Here is a 13021-nt window from a genome sequence, read left to right on the forward strand (position 1 = left end):
TTTCTTTTTCAGGCCTCTTTAGTCAAAGACGCACTCAGATATCTGTCTTATTGTTACTACTTCATATACCTGAACATTTTTATTAAAGCCTTTTTAAAATAAAGATTTTTTTTTACACCTGTAAAAGATGTTTTACAACCATCTAATATTTGTTTAAATGTATTTTTCTATGGTTTCTTTTCTCTCCATTATTTTTTATTGATATGTAATTCATATAACATAAATCTGTCTTTTATTTTCAAACACCTGTTTTCTCCTCTAAAAGACTGAACCAACTAGCACATTCACAGTTCTCCCCCAAGCTACAGGGCTGGGTCAGGATTTGGAAGCCCGTGCTGAGAGAACACCCTTGATTTCATCCTTTCCTGTGCCAGTGGCAGCTGTCACTTAATGGAACAATTTCTCCTGCTGCCCTGACCCTAGGCAAACAAACAAAAAGCCTAAACCTGGACATAACACTTGAATAAGTTTAGGATTGCTTTTCTGTTTCATTGTTTACTCTTACATGTCTCTGTAATGTTGCTGTTTTGACTTAACTTGTGGTTTATAATGATTTCCAAATTAATTTTCTTTTATACTCATATCCATTAGTTTTATTTTTCTTTCCTGAAAATGACAGCAATAATATTTCTCTGTATTTTGTAATTTCTTACTGTGCTGTGTGCTTTATGGATATTATCTTATTATCTGCCTTGATAACCCAGCCAGGAAGGTAGTCATTACTTAAATTTTGCAAATGCGAAATGTAAGGTTTAGAAAAATTGCATGACTCCTAGTTGATATGGTTTTTCTGAAGATTTGGTCTTTTAAGTCTTACATCCAATGCTGATTGCCATTAGTCTAAAGAACTTGGCATAAGTCACTAATGAATTCCATCTTCTTGGGAAGAAAAACATTTTTAGAGAGAACTATCTAAAGTTATATATTATTTAATTTTAAAATTTGTAATTTTTAAAAAATAATAATTCAAATGGTTCAGAAAGTATAAAATTGCATACAGTGAAGCCCTCTTTTTGCCAATGATTTCGGTTGTCCAGTTATCACTCTCCCAAGTAGAATATGATTAGCAGTTGCCAATTTATTCTGTATTTCCCAGAAACTTTTCTTTGCATATACAAGCAAATATGAATATATAGTCTTTCTCTTCTCACTCTCTTAAAAAAAAAATTGGTGGCATTTCAGGCAGACTGACTATGCCTTTTTTTTTTAACTTGGGCGAATCTTTTTATATCAATACAGATAGAATGTCCTCTTTTGTTTTTACAGTGACATTTTATTTTCAAGTAAATTTCATATCCACTCTTAGGCATATACTCAAGAGAAGTGAACACTTCTATCCTCACAAAAACTTTCACAGAGATGCTCCTAACAGCATTATTTATAATAGCCAAGAAGTGGAAACAACCCAAATGTCCATCAGTTGACATACAAATGAAATATAGGATATTAATACAATGGAATATTATTTGGTAATAAAAAGGAATGAAGTACTGATAAAAACTGTAACAGTGATGAACCTGAAGATGTGCTAAGTGAAAGAATCAAATCATGAAGGACCATATATTGTTTCCTGTTATATGAAATGGCCAGAATAGGAACAGAGTAGATTAGTGGTTGCTAGGGGTTGGAGGTGAGACATGACTATTAAAGGGTATGGGTTTTTTGTTTGGAGTGGTGAAAATGTTCTAAAATTAGATGATGATGATGGTTATATAATTCTACAAATTACTAAGTGTTTACTGAGTTGTATACTTTAAAAGGGTACATTTTACAGTATGTGAATTATATATTAATAAAGCCGATAATAAAAGTTTTTACTTTTATTTTACTTAATTTTTATTTTACTTAATTTTACTTCCAATCCTTTCAGTTGTTACCTATATTAGTCATCCTCTAATAGTTGGAAAGTTGTAGAGATTTCTGATTTGTCATGTCACACTGTACATGATTTGAATTACTTTATTAGCAGGCGATGTCTGTCTATTGATTCTTTAATGTTCCCCCGAGCCATCTATATATAGAACTCACCTTAGAAGGGTTCTATTCACTTTCTGGCCCTGACTGAACTAATTTATTTCTGTGAGGAGCCATTTATCAGATTGACCTAAGCATAATATCATCTCTGGGTATTGTTTCAGTTTGAAGCTGTCAGGCTATTTCTTATTGCAGAAGTTATTCACAGTTATTAATGAATTCCCAGGCTCCACTTGAACCAACTTTGTCCCTATCAACATACTGTCTGTTACAAAAATGAATTGTCCTCTGTCCAAGTCTGCCATCTGCCTTGGGATGCCTCTGACAAGGGCCTAGAGTTGGGCAAATACAGTGTTTTTTCTATCTTGCTTCTCATTGGTGAATGCTTTTTCAGTGATAATGACTTTTCCCAAACTCTGTTGCCTCTGAATCTTGTATATTGATCTATTTTTTTTCTGCCATCACTGGAAATGAATGATAAATATCAGAAAAAATTGGGATAAAGTGTTCTAGAGTTCCACCTAACAACTGTTTTCTCTTAGTACCTCAAATGTATGCAGAGAGGAATTTGGCAGGAATTCAGAGTTTGTGTTCATTTTTTGGGAAAGAATGATTTTTTGCAATGAAGTGTAAGGATGTCAGAAATGTATTTCTGGAAAATATGTTTGTCTCCTGTGTTCATGCCTTTTTTGTTTTTTAGCTCTCTTACAGGCTTGTGTTCCCTGTAACCAGCATGTATGGTTCAATATTTACAACCTTGAGGATTCTTGAAGTAATGAGAGAAGAGTCTGCAGTGAGTGACTGGTTGGCTTCAGTAGAGTCATTGCTGCCCATTACTACAGCAATCCCTGTGCATGTTTTTCTTCTGCTGGCTCACCTCCTTGTTGAAGATAAAGGACAAAATCTTCACCAGATACTTAAGGTCACTTCAGAATTAGCTCAAGCAGATTCCTCTCAGGTAAAGCAAGAGAATAATTGAACAGTAATGGGGGGAGAGCTTAATTATTAAAATTATAGACTTTTTCTTACTTTGTGGATTATTTATATGAAAATTTTAAATTTTGTGGGGTTTTTTGTTGCTATTTTTATCTTCCCAATTTCTTCTTCTTTTTTCTTACTCTGAGTTGATGTATATTTAATGGTGCAAACTTTTCTTTAATGAAAGCTTGCTTGGCAAGGAAAACTGCACATGGTGATATTCTGGTTCTTCCTTTTTGTGTGTGTGTGTGTGTATTTGTTAATTTTTAATGCTTTTACTAACTCTTGTAACCTAATCCAAAATACATATTCATTAGCTCTAATAGTGATCATTTAAAGTAGATCCAGATTAATAAATTTAGGATAAATGTACTTGTATATTAATATCCTTTTAACTTCTTGTACTTTGATCCTGACTTCATTCAGTCATTTAATAAACTAAAAAATATTGAGTCTGTGATATGATATGGTGCTGATCTGCATGCTGATATGTGAGGGTAAGCAATCTTTCTATCTGCACAGAACTTAAAATGTAATGAGAAAGCAATCAGGCATTAATAAGACTTTTTTTTTAACCTGCCTTTTAACCTAACCACATATTTAGCATAGTAATCTGTTATTTCTTTCCAGTGAATAGAATCTCTATAATGCATTTCATGTGAAGGGGAGGGTTTTCTAACCAAGTAGGTATGAAATTTTAATTATTCTCTGTTGATTAATCAGTGTCTGTGCTTGTGTTTCTTTTCAAGCATGGGGAAGAAAATATTCATTTCTTAGTGGAAAAATTATAGGTGCCTAGAGGAAAAAATTAGGTGGCAGAGGTAGGGTAAAAGTGGTTAAGATATGAATTAATGTATTTGGAATACACTTTTACCCCCAAATTGTCATGCTTATTCCTTTTTTGTCTCGTAAACACCTGCTGTTATCTCACAAAAAGTTTTCAGTGTGACTGAACCTCTTCTGATTCTGTAATTGGATCTCAAGTACCTTTGTTTCATGGTGTATACATCATGTGAATCAGTTAAACTTGCTTTCCTCTTTCTTTCTCCTTTTACTTTCTGTAATGATCCTGCTTCTAACCATTGTTTTCTTTCACTATTGACACATTGTAGGGTAATCTCTCTAGAATATTGAATACACAGATAGTGCCTGGAGATTATCTAAAGAAGGATCACTTGAAATCATACAGTAGATTACCTTGATCTGTGTATACCACTGATGAAAAATATATATTACATCTCTTTCTCTCTCTCCCTCTCTTTTTCTTTCTCTCCCTTCCCTTCCCCTCTTATCTCCTCCCCTTCTCCTTCCCTTCCCTCCCCTCCTGAAGCGCATTTGGTCTTTGAAATTCTAGGGTGATACTTTTGGTTACAAGGAACAGAAACCCATCTTAAGCTGATATAAACAGTTGTATTTTGACTTTTTATTTTTAGCTGACCCATATAATTGTACATATTTATGGGATACAGAGTGATATTTTGATCTATGTATATAGTGTGTAATGATCAAATCAAGGTAATTAGCACATCCATCACCTCAGACATTTTTTTACTTTTTTTGTGTTGGGAACATTTGAAATATTTTCTTCTAGCTTTTATTAGCTCTAGTGTTTGGGACAGACAATCATTGCTTGGACAGTGTTTTCAAAGTGCAATTTCTTTCCTCCCTCTGTAAATTGGTTGGAAGACTAAAGTCATATTGCCTTATATTCAGAATCCAAAAGGAAGAAAGAAGTAGAGAATGCTCAGATTAGCCTTGCTTGGATCATGTATACACACTGGAGCAACCATAATGGTGGGATAATGTGGCACTTTGATTGACTGTCCTGGGTAGAATAGAGAAATAGGTGAAATGTCAGAGCCCTAAAATTGTTTGTGTCTCCAGGTTCATGTGGAATGAGAGTGGGGTGGTTCCCCAAAGGGAAAGATAGTTTACTGCTAATAGAAGTGAGAATATGCAAAATAGGCAAAAAATGTAGAGAACTTCTCAATTGTCTTCTGGGGGACCTTGAAAGGTGGTATGTGTATATGTAATAGGTGTGCTGAGATTTATGCAAAAACCGTATTGGAGTTATCTGATGCTTAATAGTATCTCTTATAAATATTTGTAGAGAGAATACCTGACAGAAGATTATATTGTTTTGGAAATCAAGGCTACTTGCTAGTGGTTTGAAGACCTAAGAGAATGCCTTTTCTTTCTGTGTTTCTACCTGTAAGGCTGAGGGTTTATAGCAAGATTAAATACTTAGGTATGTGAACTGAACATTTGCCACAAAGACTGGTGATTTTTAGATATGTTGAGAAGGTCTAAGATAAAAGCTTAAATAGTTTATATCTCACCTTCAATGGGTTAACTCTAAATACTATGTATGAGGTATGTCAGTTGTTTTTTGACTGAATTATAAAATAGGAAATGCCAAAGAGCAAAAGCTTAGCAATTTGATTTTAGAGAACCTCAAGTTCTTCCATAAAACCTGCCCTCACTGATGAGCTTAACAAATTGAATTTCGTGAAACTTAGTGCCTCTTTCAAATCCTTGTTACTTGCTTGCTTTTCTCATATTTGGAAGTAAGGATAGAGTCGTGTTTGTTGTGTTTTGATTTATTTGTGTTTTACAACTCTGAGGACTTTAATTTTCTTTTTACATTTTGGTTGTGAAGTCTAGTTAAAGGTCTTGCTTAATGGGAACGGTTGCAGTCTTTGATCATTTTATTTTATTCTTTGTGATGTTTTCATAGCTTTATTTTTTCCATTTGTAAAAGTGTACATATTTGAGCCATTTGAAATTATTTATGTGGCTAGGTTCATGGCCCATGACTTGGTGGTCTTCTAAAAGTCATATATTATCAAATAGTAGAAGTTGACTTATAGGGCAGAATTCTGTGATAGTTCTACTCAGGGTTATAAATCATATTTTAACATGAAAAATGAATAGAAATTGTGTGAAATTTAATGGTCTGTAAGATACTGCTGTGAGAAAAGGAGAAAATATATTTTATAAAAGAACTTGTACAGAGTCTTTGGACACTTTGTACTCTGTTCTGTTGTCACTGAGTTCTATGAATTGCTATCCCTGAAGTCAGTCTGCTTCCTGTGTTCTTCACACCATTAAAAAGAAGCCAGAATGTACAGTACTTTTAAAAAAGATCTTTACAGATAAGAAGTAGTGTACTACTATTCCATGGTAACCATAGTATTGATTATGTCAAAAGAAAAATTGAGATGAGCCTGTCAGCATGAGACAATTAGACAAAGAGAAAAATAGACCAAAATACAAGGTCAAAGTGCATCTACCCCATCCTGTGGCAGTATGTTTATTTCTTCTTTATATACTCCACATGTACATCTGTAGGGTAAAATGTTTTTAATTGGAATGGGAACCCTTTTGTTTTTTTCCTGGTTGTGTGCAAAAAGCCTAGCGTTATACTTAGGAAAGAAGTTCTGGGTCAATTTCCTGTCATTCCTGCCATTTCTGAGTTACTTCTGATGAATTTATGGATTAGAAATTACTTAAAGTTTTCATTGAAGGAGTAGTTGGTGACTTTTCAGTTCAACCCCTGTCACAGTGATACTAACTTACTGAAACAAAACCCATTTGTCTGGATATGTCACCAAACACTGAGCATCAGAAAGGATGGGTAGAGTTTGAGGAGGAGGGTGCATAACTGCATCAGAACAATGGAGTCTATCTGCTTCCAGTTGAGTATAGTTGGAACTGAATATAGTAGGTTGATTTCTAGTTAAAACTTTCCAAGAGATGGACTCTGAGTGTTGTTGGAGGACTCTGAGAGGGGAATCAGAGCAAACACTGTGGTGATTCTGAATTTCACAATAGGCATAAGGAATTCTGCTGAAGGGGAAAATATACTAAAGCTCACCATTGTCAGAATAAAGTTTTTGTTTGTTTTTTTTTAGTCAGTGAAGAGGGAAGGGCAAAGTGGGGATTTGTCCTCTATCTGTTTGCTTGTACCATGGACAGACACCCTAAAGTGAAGCTGCCAGTGACATGCCTCACTATTCTTCAGCTCTTTCACAGCTAGCCTTTCAAATAAAAGGAGAGTCTTACTTAAGGACTCATCTTTACATCTGCAGAGGCAAGCCATGCCAGCTTCTTACAACCAACTTGGCCTCAATTCACAAGTAAAAATGGATAATCAAGATTCACCAGACTTACGAGAAAATTTAACAAGATTAGCCAGTGCTTCTGTCTCCAGAAGTAAGAAAACTCAGGGAGCAGAAGATAATGTAAAAACAATCTATGTCCTAAGAGATATTGGAAAAATTTGTATATATGTTTTTGTATTGTATATAAAAATCCTGCTATGAGAAAGAAGATAAGAGCAAGAGACTATCGAAATTAAAAACATGATTGCCAAAGAATGTATATGGAGACTACGTTAGTAATTTGTAGACTATTCAAGTCACTATTTCAGATTATAGAGCAAAGATGAAAATTGAAAAAGTGGAGACATTGAGGGTCAATCTTGGTGTTCTGACATCTAATAGGAATCCCAGGGTGGAAGGGACAGAGAAGATGAAGGACGGACACTTGAAACATGACAGAAAACAATTTGAGCTGCAGAAAGCTTAACAAGGCTGCAGATTGTTAGGAGCTTTTGAAAGCCAAGCAGCACAAATGAGAATATGTTAATACTTCATTTGTTTCCAGAAATATGTTTCCAGAACTTCAAGGGTAACGAAAATTATAAAAGATTGTGGAGAAGAGTAGGGAAAGAAAAACTTCAAATTATATTGACATTAGACTTCTCACTCACAGCACACTGGGTGCTGGGATACATTAGACTACTATCTTCCACTTTCCTTTCCTTTCCTTTCCTTTCCTTTCCTTTCCTTTCCTTTCCTTTCCTTTCCTTTCCTTTCCTTTCCTTTCCTCTTCCTTCTTTTCTTCCTTCCTTTATTCCTTTTTCTTTTTAATTTCTCTCCTTCCTCCTTTCTTTTCTTTCTTTCCTTCCCCCCTTCTCTCTTTCAATATAGAGTCTCACTATGTCTCCAGGTTGGTCTTGAAATCCTTAGCTCAAGCAGTCTTTGTCTTGGCCTCCCAAAGTATTGGGTGTCGAGTTTCTTGAGGAAACTCACTTTGAACTTGCCATTTTTCTTCCCATTATTCTACCTTTTGTGTGTAATGATAACAAAGGCTTTTTCAGATGTGCAAGAATTGAAGAATATTTCTTGCTTACCAATTTCATGGGAAAGAAATACTCAAAGATGAATTCCAGCAAAACAGAAGATGAATCCAAGAAAGTATAGAGATGAAATATTGAGTGATGGTAAAAATATCTGGTAATTCTTAAGGTTATTTTTAAGTAATTGTATAGTATGTAACATCTGGGATCTACAAGGAACTTAAATGTGCCGAAAGGAATAAAAAACATGCAACCCTACTTAAAAATGGGCAAAATATCTGAATAGACACTTCTCAAAAAAGACATACATGCAGCCAAGAGATACATGAGAAACTCAGCTCACTAATCATCAAGTAAATTAAAACCACAGTGAGATACCACCTAACTCCAGTCAGGATGGTCATCATCAATAACTCGAAAAACAACCAGCACTGGAGAGGATGTGGGGAAAAGGGAACACTTCTACACTGTTGGTGGGACTATAAACTAGTACAGCCTCTGTGGAAAACAGTGTGACAGTTCATAAAAGATCTAAAAATTGACCTTCCATATGACCCTACAACCTCCCTTCTGGAAATATACCCCAGAGGAACTCAAATCACTCTATGAAAATAATGCGTGCACACACATGCTTATTGCAGCATTATTCACAATAGCAAAAACATGGAACCAACTGTGCTGTCCATCAAAAATGAACTGGATAAAAAAAATGTGGTACATATATACAATGGAATATTATGCAGCCATAAAGAAGGACAAACTTATGAATATCGCAGCAACTTGGATGGACTTAGAGTCTATAATACTCAGGGATTTATCACAGAAAAAAAGAACTGATTGCCACATGTTCTTACTCATAAACAGACCCTAAACAATTATCATAATACTATAAGAAAGGGATTGGCAGTAATAGGAAACTACCAAGGGAGATGGAAGGGCATACTTCATCAATGAGGGTAGCTGATCTCAAACCAGGTGCAGTGGGGACTAAAGTGAGGCCCCAACTACACTGATCATTTGTATGCCTAATCCTGAATTGTACCCCTCATCTTTAAAATAAAAAAAAAATTGAGGGTAGATTGTGGTAATGTGATAGTTTGAAAAGTGAGCGCATACTAGTGTGGAGGTTTGTTTGGAAACTAAGCACTTCTAGATGTTGATAGAAAAATAAGCTTAAATTTTACCTTATTAGTGACAATTAGTGGTTTATAATTTTCAAATAACATAACAAAAGAAAATAAAATTAAATGTGGCAAATATTAACATAAGATGTTAGGAATTCGTTCAGATATACCAGTTATCATCATTGCTGTGAATAAATTATCCCTTATCAAAATAAAGACTCATTTTGGGTTAAAAAAATCCAATTCTAGGCGAGATACTGTGGCTCACACTTGTAATCCCAGCACTTTGAGAGGCTGAGGCTGGAGGATCACTTGAGGCTAGGAGTTTGAGACCAACCTGGGTGACAAAAGAAGACCCCCTCATGTCTACAATTTTTTTTTTAATTAGCTGGGCATAGTGACATGCCTGCAGTCCTAGCTACCTGAGAGGCTGAGGTGGAAGAATTGTTTGAGCCTAGGAGTTTGAGGCTGCGGGGAATTATGAACATGCCATCGCACTCCAGCCTGAAAGACAGTGGGAGAACCAGACCCTGTCTTTAAAAAAAATAAAGAAAAAATCCAGTTCTATACTGTTTCTAAGAGTCAAACTTGAAATTGAAAATTAAATTGTGAAAATGCAAAGCTAGGTAAATGGTTAAAAATGCACAAGATGTGTTAATATTTTCATCCAACATAGGTAATATAGAATAAAAAATAAAAAGCTTTACACAGGGCAAAGAGAGATATTTCATACTGATAAATAATGGAATCACAAATCTGATTTAGAAGAAATTCCACTGAAGGTAGGTATAAGAAAAATCTGTATGATGTCAGGTTGCGACCATTGTTAATTCAAGAAAAAGAAATAAAAATTATATATGTATGAGGGAAAAACTCAAAGCTCTTAATATTCATAGACAATTAGAAAATACAAAAAAAAATTCTTGCTTTCAGAATAAGAGTGTTTATTAAGATGGCAAATATATTAGTATATAAACCAATATGTTTTCTTTACGAAAACATTAAATTAGAAGATAGTACAGTATAGGAGAGATAGCATTTATAAAAAATATAGAAACTATAACTTGAAATAATAGAAATGCATAAAAATGGTCTGATAGGACTTATAAAACTTCACCAAAACACATATAATGACTCTTAGTATGATGCCTTAGATATGGAATTTGTGTTATAAATATTTAATATTATTTTATTTGAGTCTTAATGATCTTTTCATTGTAAGGTATATAGTTTTGGTTTCCATTAATTGCCTTTAATTCACATTCGTGTTCTGATTTATGACCATAAGTACTTTGGAGAAAGACATTCAGTTAATGAATTTCACTTGTAGTGCTGTCACTCTTAAAGTGGAGTGTTTGTGTGATGTTTACCAACTTGATCATATTCTGAGGTCTGTTGAATAAGTCAGTTATAGGCATTTTGATAACCTAGTCAATGCTTTGGAATACATTGTTTCTTTTATTCTTAGTGTATTGTGCTAAATAGGTTTAAAGGTAGCCTAATCATTTAGAAGCTGTGCTTTCTTCTTGAACAAAGTAATGGCAAATAAAATAGCCAATATGCTTATTATGTACCAGTGATTATTTCAGTCATTTTATTTGCATTTGTTAACTCATTGAATACTTACAACCAATCCTTTGAGGTTGGTAATGCGTCTATTAGGAACTGAGGCGTAGAGTTGGATAACTTCCCTAAAGTCCTTCAGCTAATAATTGGTGGAGCTGGATTTGAACCCCTGACATATGGTTACAAAGCCTGTGCTGTTACCCCATATGCTGTCCTATCTCTTAACAACTTTTATTTAAACCAATTGTTAATTTTAAGAAAACAAAACCATGATTCATTAGCTTCACAATTCTTTGATTGGTTTATTCTGTTGTAGAGGTAATGATATCAATATCCTAAGAGAGGAACCTCAACATTTGTTTGACATCTATTCAGATCTTCAATCTTGTGTGATTATTTTTACCTCTATTATGATAGCTTTCATAGGCTCTTCTACAAATTGGTGAATCACTTAAACAGAACACACACACACACACACGCGCATGCTGCGTGCTCACAGCCATTGGTTCCTGTAAGTACCTATTAAACGATGAAGATTGAGAAGGTTCAGGTGAATCAGTATTAAACAACATGCCTACTTGGGATTATTGTTTAATGACCAAAATTTATTCTTTTAATTTTTTGTTTGTCATCATCAGAATTGGGAAATTCTGAAATTTAATTAAAGAAAGGAATAATTTTTAGTCAACCAAAAAAGTAGACTATTGTATTCCCTTTATTTTGAAAAATAGCATTTAGAATACTTGAAAAAATTACACTTTAGTTGTTAGGTTTGAAACATTGGGTTTGTTAAAGGATATAAAATTATAGCTAGATAGAAGGTATAAGTTTTAGTGTTTTATACCACTGTAGGATGACTATATTTTAAAAAAGCATATAGTTTCAAATAGCTAGAAGGAGGATATTGAATGTTTGAACACAAAGAAATGATATATGCTTGGAATAATGGAAATGTTAATCACTATCGAGACATCACTATGCTCTTCATGGATAGGTACAGTTATTTGTCAACTTAAAAAGTTAAATTTTAAAAAAGAAGATAATAATAGAAGGTAAAAATAAGTTAAAAGATAAAAAAACTTGGTATAATACAGAGTCAATTTGGAATCTTGAAAGACATAACATAATCAGTTATTCAGTAAATAGTCATGAAGAACATCTGTAATAAATTCTACTGTGCAGGGAGGCACAGGGTGTTGTACAAGCCAAGAAAGGGGCAGCTAAGTTATAACAGGCGCCAGAGGAGAATGTCTGGGGTAGATGATTCATGAGTAAGTCTTGCTGGACAAATGCAAATTAAAAAAGAATATCTTTGAAATGAACTCGCAGAAGCATATTGCTTGTTTCTATCACATATGAAGTGTTACTTTTTATATTATGCATGGCATTATATGTTCCTCTTTGACTACCTTTATTGCACGAACAGTGAAATTTCTGGGTGTCCTGGATTTGTTCTTTACTTTGTGAAGAAACTTAGTGAAACTGTAGTTTCACTAGCAGTACTTTTCTCTTGTATTTCAGATTTAATTTTCTTGTTGGCGAGTCAAAGCCTGTAATACTTTGTTACAGTTATGTGACTAACTGATAGCTGTAATTGAGATGATGGGTTGTGATTTGATAAATCTGGTGGGAAAGGTCAACTATAGAATTTTTTAAGTTGGACAGCTGTGTTAGCTTCTTTGCCAGAAGTGTTGAGACTTATGCTGTCCCTTTATCTGTTAAGCATACTGGGCTTCTACCTGACCCATGGCAGTGTTGAGCTTTTCATGATAGATGGTATAATACAGACTCTTTGACAAATTTTTAGGACAGTTAATGTAATGAAATTGGGTGTTCTGAAATAACTTTATTTCACATGAGCAGACATGGTTACAAATACAGTGGAGCCAGATATGTAACGAAGTGACTTGGGATGACTGTATGACAGGCTCATGGTGTTACTGATTGGACTTTGGAGGCCATGAGTCCTGTCATCCTTGCTTGCTACCATTCTCTTGGGAATGGGTTACTTTTGCATTTAAGACAGTTTATGTATTTTCCCCTCTGTCTCTAAAGAAAACTGCATATACAAATATATGTAACCTGAGTTTTATTTTATTATAGAATCAAATAGCACTAAAGCTGAATTAGATAAGTAAGGATTTTGAAATGATCATTTTGAAGTGTCCTATAGTTATCCTTAACGTAAGCTGTCTTCAAAGGGAATTTTTAGTAGATACAATTAGATTTAGAATTT

The 13021-nt window shown here is 34.2% G+C and overlaps 1 protein-coding gene across 1 annotated transcript in view; it reads left to right on the forward strand.

Moving 5' to 3' along the window:
* Positions 1-13021, forward strand: part of LOC103255563 (focadhesin-like) — a gene marked incomplete at its 3' end in the record, with an annotated part of 146851 nt that overhangs the window by 109556 nt on the left and 24274 nt on the right. Inside the window, exon 11 of the mRNA XM_021710188.1 lies at positions 2675-2932. Within this exon, the coding sequence (XP_021565863.1) occupies positions 2675-2932 (258 nt within the window). The remainder of the gene's footprint in view (positions 1-2674; positions 2933-13021) is intronic.

Source organism: Carlito syrichta, unplaced genomic scaffold, assembly GCF_000164805.1.
Source record: "Carlito syrichta isolate Samal-C Ts95f unplaced genomic scaffold, Tarsius_syrichta-2.0.1 Scaffold288255, whole genome shotgun sequence".
Taxonomy (NCBI): Eukaryota; Metazoa; Chordata; class Mammalia; order Primates; family Tarsiidae; genus Carlito; species Carlito syrichta.